Source organism: Hemiscyllium ocellatum, chromosome 39 (genome assembly GCF_020745735.1).
Source record: "Hemiscyllium ocellatum isolate sHemOce1 chromosome 39, sHemOce1.pat.X.cur, whole genome shotgun sequence".
In the NCBI taxonomy this organism is placed as follows: Eukaryota; Metazoa; Chordata; class Chondrichthyes; order Orectolobiformes; family Hemiscylliidae; genus Hemiscyllium; species Hemiscyllium ocellatum.
The window spans coordinates 31,435,554-31,450,285 of NC_083439.1; the positions used below are offsets into that span (position 1 = coordinate 31,435,554).

General features: G+C 42.4%; 1 protein-coding gene across 1 annotated transcript in view; it reads right to left on the reverse strand.

The window, feature by feature from the left end:
• LOC132834295 (hepatoma-derived growth factor-related protein 3-like) overlaps positions 1 to 14,374 on the reverse strand; it is a 126,579-nt gene extending 112,205 nt beyond the window's left edge. The window contains exon 1 of the mRNA XM_060853026.1: positions 14,264 to 14,374. Coding sequence (XP_060709009.1) covers positions 14,264 to 14,347 — 84 coding nt within the window. The 5' untranslated portion in view covers positions 14,348 to 14,374. The remainder of the gene's footprint in view (positions 1 to 14,263) is intronic.
• Between the last annotated feature and the right edge of the window lie 358 nt (positions 14,375 to 14,732).

The window sequence follows — 14,732 nt, forward strand, 5'->3', positions numbered from 1 at the left end:
TTAAACAATTCATTAGAGTTATTTGGCAAAGTAATAAATTATTTGACAAAGTATGGTGGATAGAAAAGAGCTAATAGACATGATATACTTCAATTCCAAAAAGATATTGATAGGTTGCTGCATCAAAAAGCTGTTGCACAAGAGCACATTGTGAGGAGGGTAACATATTTGCTTGGACAAAGCTTTGAATAACTAGTAGGAAGCACAAATTAGACATAAACGGATTTTTTTTTGGATTCTCAAGCCAGAGCAGGTGGAATGCCACAGGGATCAATTTGGAGGAAGGCATCAAAACTTACAGTACTTACATATTCCAATGACATCAAGATAGTTAGGAAATTAAGTTGTCAATAGGAGGTAGGGAGTCTGCAAAGTTATACAAACAGGTTAAGAGTGTGGAAATGACACATGGAGTCTAACATAAGTAAACATGAACATGTTCACTTTAACACGAAGAACAGAAAAGCAATATACCATATAAATGGAAAGAGATTGTAAAACTCAATAGTATAAAGGGATACCCACAAATCACAAAGTTATTATGTAGGTACAGCAAGTGATTAGGAAGGCAAATGGAAGGTTGTAATTTATTGAAAAGGGAAGGGCATGTCAAAAGTAGAAACAATTGAATGCAGAATACAGCATGAAGTGTCGAGTGTACGCTGTTTTACTCTCTTTGAAAAAAAAAGTTATTTTAGAAGATGAAGGACTCAAAGTCAAAGAGATGTACAGCATGAAAACAGACCCTTCAGTCCAACTCATCCATGCCAACTAGATATCCTAAACTAATCTCATCCCTTTTGCCAGCAATGGGCCCATATGCCTCTAGACCTTCCCTATTCATGTAACTAGAAGACGGAGTTGAAGAAAAAGTGATAGAAATGAGGAGAAATTCGTTCCTCTCAAAGGGTCTTTAGGAATTCCTTTTCCTAGATGATAGTGGAGGTTGGATCTTTAAATCTACTCAAGTAGGGTTAGATAGATTCCTTTATTAACCAAAACTCTAAGCCTATGATACGGGAGACAGGAAAATGGAACTCAGACCACAATCAGATCAGCCATGATTTTACTTAATGGTGAGGCACAAAGGCCAAATGACTCTTGTTCCAAAATTCCTAACTCATTACACCACAATGTCTTTTCTCCATTTACATGGCGGGAAGTTCAGTTTGGACATTAATACTCCCCACTTGTCAGCATTAGTAAAAATTTATTATTCAAGGGACTTGCTTCCATCCTTGAGTAAAACAGCCTGTTTATTCAGCAGATAATCCACCAGCAGTAATGTTTAATCTAACTTAAAGGAGGGAAGGATTAGCAGCTCAGCATTTTTGGCTGCAGGGCTTTCAGATGGGATAGAGATGGGATTCAAAAATAAATCAGTATCTAGGGCACAAAGTCCATTTCTCTCCCCATCCACCCCCAGTTTCAAGGGCTTCTCATGAGCATTTCTCAAGTGTGACATTTAATTCCTGGAGGGATAATTTATGGTTTGAGGGGCCCCAATGTCACTCTTCCTAATGCCTTCATTGCATGATGTAGTCACATTGTAAAAATACCATCTGTATTTGTGATGTAAAGGGCATTATATTTTGAAGAATTCTTTTGTGCCCTCAGTAATTAATCAATGCTCCCTGATGTGTAAAGCCACAACACACAAGGAAAGCATAAATTCCCTTGACATCACAGTATTCAAACTTGCCCAAGATTACAACCACAAGTTAGCAACAATTGCTTTTCATGTAAAACAACTAGCACACTCCAAATACAAAAAGCCATCACCCAAAACATCTCTCTGCAGACTCATATAGTAACCAAATGGTTGCATTTTGGTTTCCAATGAGTCACTGTCCCTGAAGTAAATCACAGTATGAGACACTCTGAGATATGACAACATAAAAACACAAATCTTTATAAAAGATGCTGTTTACTAAATTATCTAATTGAGACAGTGCTCATTACAACAGCATCCACTACATTTTCCCCATATAGTGCCTCCTGAACCCTTGCAGCATTAAGCCACAGGCTCCACATCTAATTGCAATTAATTCAAAACCTGTTCCCAGTTAGCAGAGTTTCCTTTATGAAAATGTGAAAACTGTTGGTGGGCGGCAAGGTGGCACAGTGGTTAGCACTGCTGCCTCACAGCACTTGAGACCCGGGTTCACTTCCTGACTCAGGCGACTGACTGTGTGGAGTTTGCACGTTCTCCCCATGTCTGCGTGGGTTTCCTCCCACAGTCCAAAGATGTGCGGGTCAGGTGAATTGGCCATGCTAAATTGCCTGTAGTGTTAGGTAAGGGGTAAATGTAGGGGTATGGGTGGGTTGCGCTTCGGCAGGTCGATGTGGACTGTTTCCACTACTATAAGTAATCTAATCTAAGTTTCCCCCTTTTTCAGACCATTACCCCTTTCTGAAGCCCCAGTGCCTCCAATAAGTGTTGAAATATGGTGCTGGAAAAGCACAGCAAGTCAGGCAGCATCCGAGGAGCAAGAGAATTGATATTTCGGGCATAAGTCCTTCATCAGGAATGGACATTATTTGATCCATCTGCAGTCCTCATTTTCTCCTAGTCACTGTCTCCAATAACCTCACTGTTTGGGGTGTTGCCTTGACAGCTATGTTTCCTCAGCTCCACTCTGCCCCTCACTCTGCTGTGCCCAGCCTTACTGGCATACCTCCTTACCACTGCTCCAATCACAGGCTGGTTCTCTCCAACATTCATAGAATGTTCATAGTGAACCTATCAGCAGTTAATGTGTGAGAGAGAACCAGCCTATAACTAGAGCAGCAGCTCCTCAGAGATTCTGACAGCTCTACCTATGGGAAAGATTTTTCTATGATTGGTTGCCACCACATTGACTTTTCTATTTGGATGGGTGGGGGTGGCAGGGGGGATAGTATCAGTTGAATAAACAAAGCCAAAAGAGTTGAACTTGAAGAGGCAATCATGTGTCTGGGAGTATAGATCCCTATACAGCCAAAGGTGGAAGAGGAAATATGCAGTCCAATTGATAAAAAAAAATCCAAAAATAAGCAGGTTGTAAGAGTATGGGATTTCAGATACTCTAATCTTAATGGAATATATTTAGTGGAAAAGGTACAGAGTGTAAAAGTTCCTTCAAATTCATCCAGAAGAATCTCCACAGCTAGTACCTGGTAAGAGGAACAGCTCTGGACACTGTTTGGGGAAAAGATCTGGACACTGTGTTGCCGACATTTCGTCCCCTGTCTAGGTGACATCCTCAGTGCTTGGGAGCTTCCTGTGAAGCACTTCTGTGATGTTTCCTCTGGCATTTGTAGTGGTTTGTATCTGCCGCTTCCGGTTGTCAGTTCCAGCTGTCCGCTGCAGTGGCCGGTATATTGGGTTCAGGTCGATGTGTTATTGATTGAATCTGTGGATGAGTGCCATGTCTCTAGGAATTCCCTGACTGTTCTCTGTTTGGCTTGTCCTATAATAGTAGTGTTGTTTCAGTCAAATTCATGATGCTTGACATCTGCATGTGTGGCTACTAAGGATAGCTGGCCATGTCGTTTCGTGGCTAATTGGTGTTCATGGATGCGGATCGTTAGCTGTCTTCCTGTTTGTCCTATGTAGTGTTTTGTGCAGTCCTTGCATGGATTTTATACACTACATTGGTTTTGTTCAAGCTGGTATAGGGTCCTTTGTCCTGGTGAGTTGTTGTCTGAGAGTGGCTGTTGGTTTGTGTGCTGTTACACACAAACCAACAGCCACTCTCAGACAACAACTCACCAGAACGAAGGAGCCGATACCCAGCATGAGCAAAACCAATGTAGTGTACAAAATCCCATGCAAGAACTGTACAAAACACTATATAGGACAAACAGGAAGACAGCTAACGATCCGCATCCATGAACACCAACTAGCCACGGAACAACATGACCAGCTATCCTTAGTAGCCACACACGCAGATGACAAGCAACATGAACTTGACTGGGACAACACTACTATTATAGGACAAGCCAAACAGAGAACAGCTAGGGAATTCCTAGAGGCATGGCACTCATCCACAGATTCAATCAATAAGCACATCGACCTGGACCCAATATACTGGCCACTGCAGCGGACAGCTGGAACTGACAACTGGAAGTGGCAGAGACAAACCACTATAAATGCCGGAGGAAAGATCACAGAAGCGCTTTACAGGAGGCTCCCAAGCACTGAGGATGTCACCTAGACAGGGGACGAAACGTCTACAACACAAATTCCGAGCTCGGCGAACAGAACCACAACAACGAGCACCCGAGCTACAAATCTTCTCACAAACTTTGAAAGATCTGAACAGGCAGAAAGAACACAAGTGAAAGAATACTTTAGTGGTATTATTTAGTTAGATTCAGAATAGTTATGAAACAGAAGATAAAGGCAATTCAACAATACTAAAGTCCAAGAGATGACTTGATTGAAAACATTGGGTGGGGGGTGGGGGTGATCATACACCTCAAGGACTGCAGTGATTCAAGAAGGCAGCTCACCACTATCTTCTCAACTAGGGATGGGCAATAAATATTAGTCTAGCCAACATCCCGTGAATACATTTTTTAAAAATCCTGAGGAGGCTTGGAAGGGTGCCTGGTCGTTTTGTTTTGTTTGCGGAGAATCTAAAACTAGGAGGTCATTGAGACAGAGGTGAGTTTTTTCTCTGAGGGTCGCCAGCTTTATGAATTCTCTTCCTCAAAAATAGCAGAGTTTGTATAGTTTGAAGTCCAAGGTGGATAGATTTTTGGAGAGCAAAGGTGTGAAAGACTTTTGGAGTTAAGTGAAAATGTGGAGTTGAGGTTAAAGTTTTGAACGACATGGGGTAATAGATGTGTAGGAGCACAATCACCTGTATGTTTCTCCTTCAACTCCCTACCTATACACAGTCTGCAGCATGTCAACGAAGTGGTTCACCAGCATTTTCCCACGGGTAATTAAGATGGAAATCAATACTGGATTTGCCAGTGAAGTTCATAGCAGGTGAATGAAAAAAAAAGTGACCCTGCCCTCATTAAGGTACATGAGCCTCACAAGGGTTAAAACCACACAAGTGGCTGACAGTAAGGCTGACAGTAAGGTTTGTCACCCTACTAGGTAATGTCAAGTTTTGCCTGAGGCCCACTGAAGATGTTACCCAGTATGGTGATGAAACATCTGGAAGTGAACCTTCCAGCTCAGCGAGCAAACCTACATCCAGAACCTCAACCGGAGCTACAAATCTTCTCAAAACTCGCTAAGTAAGGACTACATTCCGAAAAGGTCTTCCTTTAAATTGTATTTCTTACATATCACATCAGGTTGAGACTGAGGTTGATTAACACCTTTAAGTACCATTCACACATCCAATGTTGGGACGGTTCCATTCATTTCAGTCCAGTGACACAAAAGCTGCCAATGGAACCCACATCCACCAAGGAGCAAGAGCTTCCACTGGTGCTGACCTGGCCAATCACTGATTACTCTGATCACCTCAGCAGGAGATTAGATCCAACTAGGTTCAGGATTGTTGTTAGTCTGTAGTTTTGAATTTAACTTATTGTCAGAGGCAGGCGAGGATACTGCAATACCTTTGTTATTTTCTGAGAAATGGCTCGAAATTCACCCAAATGGTATTCTGTTTGTTCATGTTCTTTCTGTAAAAATATATCAGGGTGTAGGTTTACAAATGACCTTGACTCACTAGAGTGGTAATCAGCTCATCTTCCAAAGTACAGAATAAATGAGGATTTGCAAGATTACAATGTGCACAATGAGAGGATTCATTGTTATCGCACGACTGGTATTTTAATAAAAACATAATTAGAAATGTGGCGTCTGTTTAGTGAACAGCCACTACTGTAGTACCTAAGAGTGTACCGAGCACCAACATGGGACTTATGACTGATCGGTTATACTGTTCAACACCTTGTTAGACCCTCCTTTCAAGACTTCAATGTGGCAAAACTAGGACGTAGATATGGCAAGAATTTTTTGCAAGGTTTGTAGTAGAACTAGAACAAACAGCCCCTCTAACAACCATCAAACCAAAAATCTGGGTCCGCTACGTAGATGACACCTTTGTCACCACAAAACCAAACAAGATAGAAGAGACATTTAACATCATCAACAACACCCTCACAGGCATAAAGTTCACCAAGGAGGAAAAAACTGACAACAAACTCGCATTCCTGGACGGAGAAAGGATAACGGAGAACTACAAACCCGCGTATACAGAAAACCATCAAACACTGACCAAATACCTAACTACACCAGCAACTATCCCAACACACACAAACAAAGCTGTATCAGAACACTATTCCAACGAGCCACCACACACTGCAGCACAGACGAACTTCGGAAAACAGAGGAGAACCACCTATACAATGTATTCAAGAAGAATGGATACTCAAATAATACAGTGCGCAGAGTCCTCAAGAACAAACCACGACAAGCAAACCAAACACAGCCAGAAACCCTAACCACCTTACCATACATCAAAGAAGTTTCAGAAATGATAGCCAGACTACTAAGATCCCTCGGAAACCTATCAACACTCTCAAACAAAAACTAACAAACTTAAAAGACCCAGTACAACCCATGGACAAAATCAACGTCATCTACAAAATTCCACGCAAGGACTGTCCCCATGCCCCCAACACTACTTAGGACAAACAGGGAGAAAGTTTGCCACCAGGACACAGACACCAGCTAGCCACAGAAAGACACGACCCTCTCTCCCTCGTAGCCCTACACACGGATGAAAGAAAACCTACCATTTCGACTGGGACAACACATCTATCCTGGGACAGGCTAAGCAAAGACATGCCAGAGAATTCCTAGAGGCCTGGCACTCCAACCACAACGCCATAAACAAACGCATAGATCTAGATACCATCTATCAACCCCTCAGAAAACGAACAGGAAATGACATCACCACAAACCCCAGGAACCCCATCCAGGAGAAAGATATAAATAGAAAGCAGGAGCCAATAGCTTCGCTTCACTTCGAGGTTTCCACTGATGATGTTACCTAGCCAGGTAATGAAATGTCTGGATATCAAACCTGCAGCTCAGCGAGCAAACCCACACCCTATATGGCAAGAATAAATACCACTGAGCTACCCTAGAGATAGACCAAATGCAGTTTCCAGAGTTGAAAACTACTTAGCATAATAAAAATAGAAAGCTGAAGTTATATAGGTCCTTTTACAAGCTCAATGAATTTTACAGCCAATGAAGTATTCAGTATTGTATGTTGAAGGGCTTTTCAAGTATACTCCCTCTGGTGACAGAGGAAACACTGCTGCCAAACTGCACACCGTAAGTTCTCACAAACACCAATATGATGAATGAACTGAGCATCTGTTTTTATTGATGTTGGTGGAGGAATAAGTATTGGTCAGGCCACAGGGAGAATTCCTTTGCTCTGCTTTGAAAAAAAGTGTTGTGGTTTTTTTCTTAAAATTTCTACATGAGAGGATACATGGATTTATTCAAAAGAGACAAGTGGTGTCAAGACAGCTCTGTACTAACTAGATGAGTAAAATTCCTCATGACCTTTCTGGATTGACTTTTGCCTGAGGTTGCTCAGCGGTGTTTTTAGCTAACCTTAGGACTCTTTGGTTGCTTACCAAGCAACAGCATAAACAGAAGGGAACACATTTCAGCCAATACTGGAATAGCTTATACTGGAAAGAGCACCACAAATATTTTTTATCTAAAAAGATACTAAAACAAGGTAGTAGTATGATCTGTCTGCAATTCATATATGCCTTGACATAGAATGGACATTTGCTCTGAAAGCTGTAGTTGCACACACCTCAATACTACTCTTTCACTTTCAGCACCAGGCAGCTCAGTTGGTAGCATTCTCAGAGTTATAAAACTGTATGTTGAAGTTCTCCAACACAAAAATCCATGCTGATACCCTGGTACATTAGTGAGTGAGTGCTGTCCTGTCAGCATTCTGTCCGCCCATTCAGATGGGCACAAGATGAGCCCACAGCACTACTGTGACAAAGGGCAGAGAGTCAATCTCAATATCTATCCCCTAATCAGCTTCACAAAACAGATGATGTGGTCATTGTCACACTGCTGTTTGTGGGAGCTACCGGTGTATAAATTAGCTCAAATATTTTCTTTACGACATCAGCTACTCAGTGCATATCACTGCAAAGCACATTGAAATGACCCCTGGTTGTAAAAGATGCTATAGAAATGCAAATATTTATATTTAAATCAAAGAATGTGAATGCACATAAAAGAAGGACAAGAAATCTCAGCTGTTGCCTCTGTTCCAGATATATTGTAAATAACAGAAGAGAACTTAACGGAAGCAGGGAAAGAGCCATTTCCATCCTTGTCCTCTTAGCTTTAACTTTTTAACATTATACCTGCCTTACTTCAGCAGATAGGACTTCAGCTATTGTTAATGGGACATAGTATTATAGTTATTCGGTGTGCAGAATTCTAATATTGGTTGTTGTTCTCAAAGAACACCAAACAAAAGTCAGAACAAGCTAATTGGAACAGCAGCACATAAGCAAATGAAAGAGATGGGGGATGGAGAGGTTTGAGTGAAGTGAAGTGTCGCTAGTAAGGGATGTGGAGGAGCACAGTTCTCTCCTGGGAGAAATCAGATCCCTAGCAGCCTCCTGGGAAAACAAGAACGCACTCTGAGAAAAAACGTCTGGAGTAATTTGTCACTGTCCACCAAACCCCGTAAAAGCTATACTTGGGAATGTGAAGACCATTCCTAACTCTGTACAGTTTTATGGAAAGGTAGCAGCAACATGTAATGTCATTGTCTGTAGAAGATTTTCAAATGTCTCCATGTTGCAGTACATATACAAACATACATTCTTTCTTATATAACACTCTTAAAAGCAAAACATATTCCATGTCGCTTTGCAGAGGTAGTCCAATGTTTATCATGCTGCAACTTCATTGGCATCAAGAGTAAGGCCCCAGGAGGACAGTGTCATATAAACAGAATATCGCTCAAGTATGATCAGGTTTTTAGCTTGAGACCATGTACCTACAACAGCAACAGATGTCATTTATAAGGTGCCTCTAATCATAGCCAGATTGAATGTGTTGACAAGTTGGATGGAGGGAGCCATAACAAAGTTCCACATTCCCAACAGTTTCCTCCTGCACATCACCACCACATGAGAGTGGATGTTCAGCAAAAGGACATGACAGGAGCTGGTATAGCTCAAACTTTCAAAGTAATAAAAACTGATCCCATAAACTCTTGTTGCCATTCTCCACTTAGCTCCAGATGCTAAAATAATGTAAGAGGGCAGCAGGACTGAGTAGTCACAGAATCAGCACACATGGGTGATCCAGCTGATAGACACCAGGTGACCCCACTCAAAGGATGTTTCACACTGCCTCAATCGAAGAGGCTCCCGTCAACAGCTCACTGCCTATCACCTCACGTACTCTAACCACTAGATAGCATTGCAAAAATACACAACAAACCAGGGTAGGAAAACAATAAACTCACATTCAAATACAAAAAACTGACTAGTAAATCTATGGAGCTTTTTCCTCGATGCGGGACCAAGTTGCAGTATATGTCCTCTTGACTTCCCAAAGCCTCAACTGAACTCAAGTATACTCTCCTCTTGCTCGAATGAATGCATCTCCAACAACACTGAAGGACCTCAAAACCTTTCAGGCCAAAGCACGCTGTTTGGTCAGCGTCCCATCTATGACTTTGCGCCACACAACCAACTCATTGCCTCTTGACATTACTGATTCTCTCACAAGTACATCTTGGGGTTACTACTGCCCATAAGCTGAACTGTACTGGCTTTATACAGAACAACGTCGATTATCTGAAGGAGACGGACAGAGAGCATTTTGTTCGGATAAGTGATTGTTCCTATTATGGAAAATGTTTTTAATGGGACCTTGAGACCTTGTTCAAACTTGGATAATTGGTGTTCGGATAACCGAGGTGGCTGTGTAAATATATGCTGCAATAGGAGGTCAGAGCCTACAAACATCTGCAGTGAATAACTTAGCTGCTGTCCACCCAATGCAAGTTCAGGAGTAAAAACAAAGGTCTTGCTGATATTGTGAGACTGCACCTGGAACATCATGTACAATTTTAGTCTTCTCATCCCATGGAGGATATATTTGCCACAGAGAAGTGCAACAAATGTTCACCAGACTGCTGCCTGGGATGGCATTACCGTCCTACAGGAAGACCCTCAGTCTAAATTCTCCAGAATTTAGGAGAATAAAATGTAAAATTCTTTCAGGACTCAGCTGGGGAGATTAAGAAATGCTCTTCCACCTCATTTGAAGAGTCTCAAACTGTGGGACAGAGTCTAAGAATAAAAGACAAGCCATTTAGGACTGAGATGGGGAGACATTTGTTAATCTGGAGGCTTTAGAATTCTTTACCCCAGGGTTTGTGAGGGCTCAATCATTGAGTATTGTCAAGATTTCTACGTATTAAAGGACATGTGGAATAGTGCAAGAAAATGGTTTTGAGGTAGATTAGCCATGATCCAGGTGAATGGTGGAGCAGAATTAAGGGGCTGAATGCCCTATTTCTTTTCCCATTTCCTATATTGCTGTGAACTTGTGAATTAATTGGATAGCTCTTTCAAAGAGCCAACAGCGAACTGATAGGTTGAATGGCCTCCTACTGTTCTGCATGACTGTACAATGAAAGGATTTCACTGTAAGCGGCCTCTGGAGTTTTGTGTCAATATTCTACTGAAGTACTCTCTAATAATTCTGATCGTTGCATGATATTTATTCTGTGCTTCCAACTGCAATGGGTATAAGCCTCAGTTGAGTGGCCTCATTCTCCAAGGATGACAAGTTTGATTGACTTTGGAGCTATGAGAATGAAAGTACTATAACTGCTGGTATGGAAACGGCTATTTATAATAACAAACAGTAACAACTTGCTTTTATATAATGTCTTTAAAATAGTAAACTGTTCCAGATAAGAGCTTCAAACAAAATTTGACTCTGAGCCACTTAAGGAGATGTAGGGCAGATGATAAAAAACGTGTGCAAAAGTTAGTGAGTGACAAAAGAGAGGTGGAAGTTGTAATAAGTGAGTGTTTTAAAACTTAATTAGTCATTTACTTGAAGCTTTACACAAAACATATAGCTGGATAGACTAAAGGCAAGTCCATCCAATCATAAGTGATTAAGATCAGAGATTTAGTGTACAAGAGCAATATAAAAACAGGTAGAGTTTCTGTAGAATTTAAAAGCAAGTTAACAAAGTGAGCACTAGTCCTGAGAATTGTTTTTGAAAAAACAAAGCAGCCGATGAACTGGAAAATTATTTTATGCAGTCTTCACTACAGATAATAAAAGTAACACCCCCTATAGATCAAGGAATGGCCTGAATTGTACAGGCACGGCTGATGCATGTAGGATTGGAGAAGCATACAAAGATAGAGAGGCGAGAGTCTATAGAGGGATTAGTAAACGGCATGAGAATTTTCAAATCACATAATTGTTTGACTGGAAGCCACAGGTCAATGAACACAAGGTGAATGAAACTTGCTTATGCAGCCTTCCTGACACATATCATGATGCCCTGAGCATTGATCTTACAGAAAGTGAGACTCAAGAATATTTTTCTTTCGAAAACAGAAAAAAAAGAGGTAACAGAAAAAGCTTTTCTGTATCAGTTATTACAGAGGATAGAAGTAACATCTCAGAAGTAACTACTATAGGGCAACATGGTGGCTCAGGTGGTTAGCACTATTGCCTAACCGCGGTAGGGACCCGGGTTCGATTCCAGCCTCGGATGACTGTGCAAACGCCACACAGACATTCTCCCAATGTCTGCGTGGGTTTCCTTCCACGGTCCAAAGATGTCAAGTCAGGTGAATTGCCCAGAGTGTTAGGTGCATTAGTCAGAGGGAAATGGATCTGGGTGAGATACTCTTCGGAGGGTTGGTGTGGACTTATTGAGCCAAATGGCCTGTTTCCACACTGGAGGAAATCTAATCCTACCACAATGTGTTTTTTTTAAATCAATGAAAAACTCAGAAAAACAACAATCATCAGAGGAGTGATAATAAGTAAATTGTTTGGTTGGTAGTGGTTGGCTGACAAGTGGTTTGGTCCTGATGGAACTTCATGCTTGGCTTTTAAAAGTAGCAGCAAGTGAGATAGTCAATGCATTTGTTTTAATTTTTGGAAACTTCCTAGATTTGGAGAAGGTCCAATTAAATTGGAAGATAGCAAATGGAGGACAGAAAGCAGTAAACTACAGGCCATTTAGTGCACAGGGAAAATGGTAGGAGCTGTTATAGAGTAAGTTATAGCAGGGCAATGAGATAAATTCAAGGTAACCAAGGAAAGTCAACTTGATTTTGAAAAGGAGTTCCTGCTTAGCCAATCTTTTAGAGTTTTTGTTTAAGAAAATAAAATGTGCTGTTCACAAACGGTGGATATACCAAACTTCGATTACTACAAAGCATTAGATAAAATGCCATTTCAAATTTTATTGCAGACAACAAAATGTCATGGCGTCACACTGGCACAGGTATAAGAAATTCTCCTCCTCTCTCTACAAGGCACTCTCGGCTACCTTCCCCCAGCCTCACTCCGCTCCCATTTATCTCTGTTCCCCCCTCGCTCACAAGCCTCATTCCTGATGAAGGGTTCTTGTCTGGAACATTGATTCTCCTGCTCCGTGGATGCTGCCTGACCTGCTGTGCTTTTCCAGCACCACACTCTCGAGTCTGATCTCCAACATCTGCAGTCCTCACTTTCTCCACAGGTGTAAGATTGACTAGCTATTGCAAAACAGGGAGTAGGTGTAAATGGGGCTTCTTCTGGTTGGTAAGGTGCAGCCAATGGTATGCCAAAGAGATCAGTCCTGGTACTTTAGTCTTTGGCTTCCTCACAATCCCACCCTTCCCCATGTTCACACATGCCAAAACATGACAACTCATGCCCCAATAGCCCCATGGCCCCCTACAGACCCTATGCCAACTTTTTGCCATCTCGAATGGATTTGGGTCCTGCCAACCATTTATAAAGGTCCAAGGGCCTCTACAACTTTACAAAAATCTGTCTCGATATTTCTGAATTACTTTGAATATTAACATCACCTCAGGAAATCAATAATTCTTCAGCTAATCTGAAGATGGAAAATTAGTGTTTGACAAGACAGGCAAGTAAATTCCAAAAATAATACATCAGCATCCTCAATTGAATGATTAAATACACACAAATAAGCTCTTTCACATTCTGTGTTACACATTAAAGTGGGAAAGGTTGGTGAATAAGTTGCACGACACACTTTACATTAAGTCTGGCTGTCCGAGAGGCAAATTCTTGTACTCCCTCACTACAGAACAGACACTGAACTCCTGTCAGGAAAAGCTGGCCTCAAAAATTATGTCTCCTGGATTGATGTTAGCTTTTCGGTCACACTTCCTCGCCACCTTGCCAACAACACCTGACTGCAAGCATTCTGTGTGTGACAACATGAGTCATAGCAACGTGATATTGATTCCAGAATGATGAACACCCTACCTTGCTTCTTGTTTACCACTTGTCAAAGCAGAACAAAAACACACACACGACAACGTTTACACATGATGTTCCAAAACATTACTACACCCACTGAACGCTGCAACGTTTAATCACCATCTTTATTTACCCAGGACCAATGAAAATACCTGACAACCACGGGGTTGATTCTAGTGCCATACAAATTGGGAGCCAGGCCAAGATGTGTGCCATACCTGCTAGGGAGCTGTGACTACCAACAAACCTGGAATACTAGATTCATTTACAGGCATACTTATTTCAGAGCCCAGTAGACTGTACAGCAATTGTGAGAATGAGTCATAAGAACTGATGCATTTGCTGGGGTGCTCACGTTATCCCCCCAGTTGCAGCTGTTATTCGGTATCTTTTAAAGATTAAGCAACCTACACACACACACAGTTCAACGCCGGCCAATCATTTCAATCCTCTCCTTGCTCAAGATCATCTCGACCACTCCAGATGCTAATGGTTATATAATCGTTTGTTCGCACAACAACAACAGAAAACATGTCAGAAAGGAGAGAGACGGGAGGGAGCCCGTGAGCTCCAACACTGAACAGCATCAGTGGCCGAGGGGAACGGAGAAAGGCAGAGTCGCTGTCCGCCTCCAGCCCCCCCACCCCGCCATCCGACAAGCGTGTCCCCCCGGCTCCCCCCCCCAGAAGCGGTCAAACAGCTTCACCAACCCACCCACTCCCCAGCCCATCCTCCTTCAACTCCTGTACTCACCCTCGCTGGCCACTGCGGGTAACCCTTCATCTTGGCAAAGACCAAATCGCCAGCCTTGTAGTCTCTCGGCCTCGGTCGCGCCATCTGTGTGTATGTGTGTGTATCTCTCCCCACCCCCCTCCCCTCCCCTCCCCTCCGCCCCCCCAACAAGAAACACACCTTCGCCTTGACACTAGGGGTTTCACAGAGCGACTTAGACCCACTTCTAAGGAGGCAGGCTTGGATGGAGAGGACAAGGGGGTGGAAAAGTAGGGGGGGGGGAAGGCCTTGGCTCAAAAGCTTCCCCTCAACACCTTATTTTCTTAATCTGTTTTTCGAAAACAAATAAGGTCTTCTCCCACCCCAGTCTCCTTGATTTCCCCTAGAATGCAGAGAGCTGCTTTGTCAGTGCCCTTGGCGGCGAGGCGGTACAGCCGGTGCCCGATCCAAGATACAAGCGGCCGGGCTCTCCCTCTCTCTCTCATCTCCC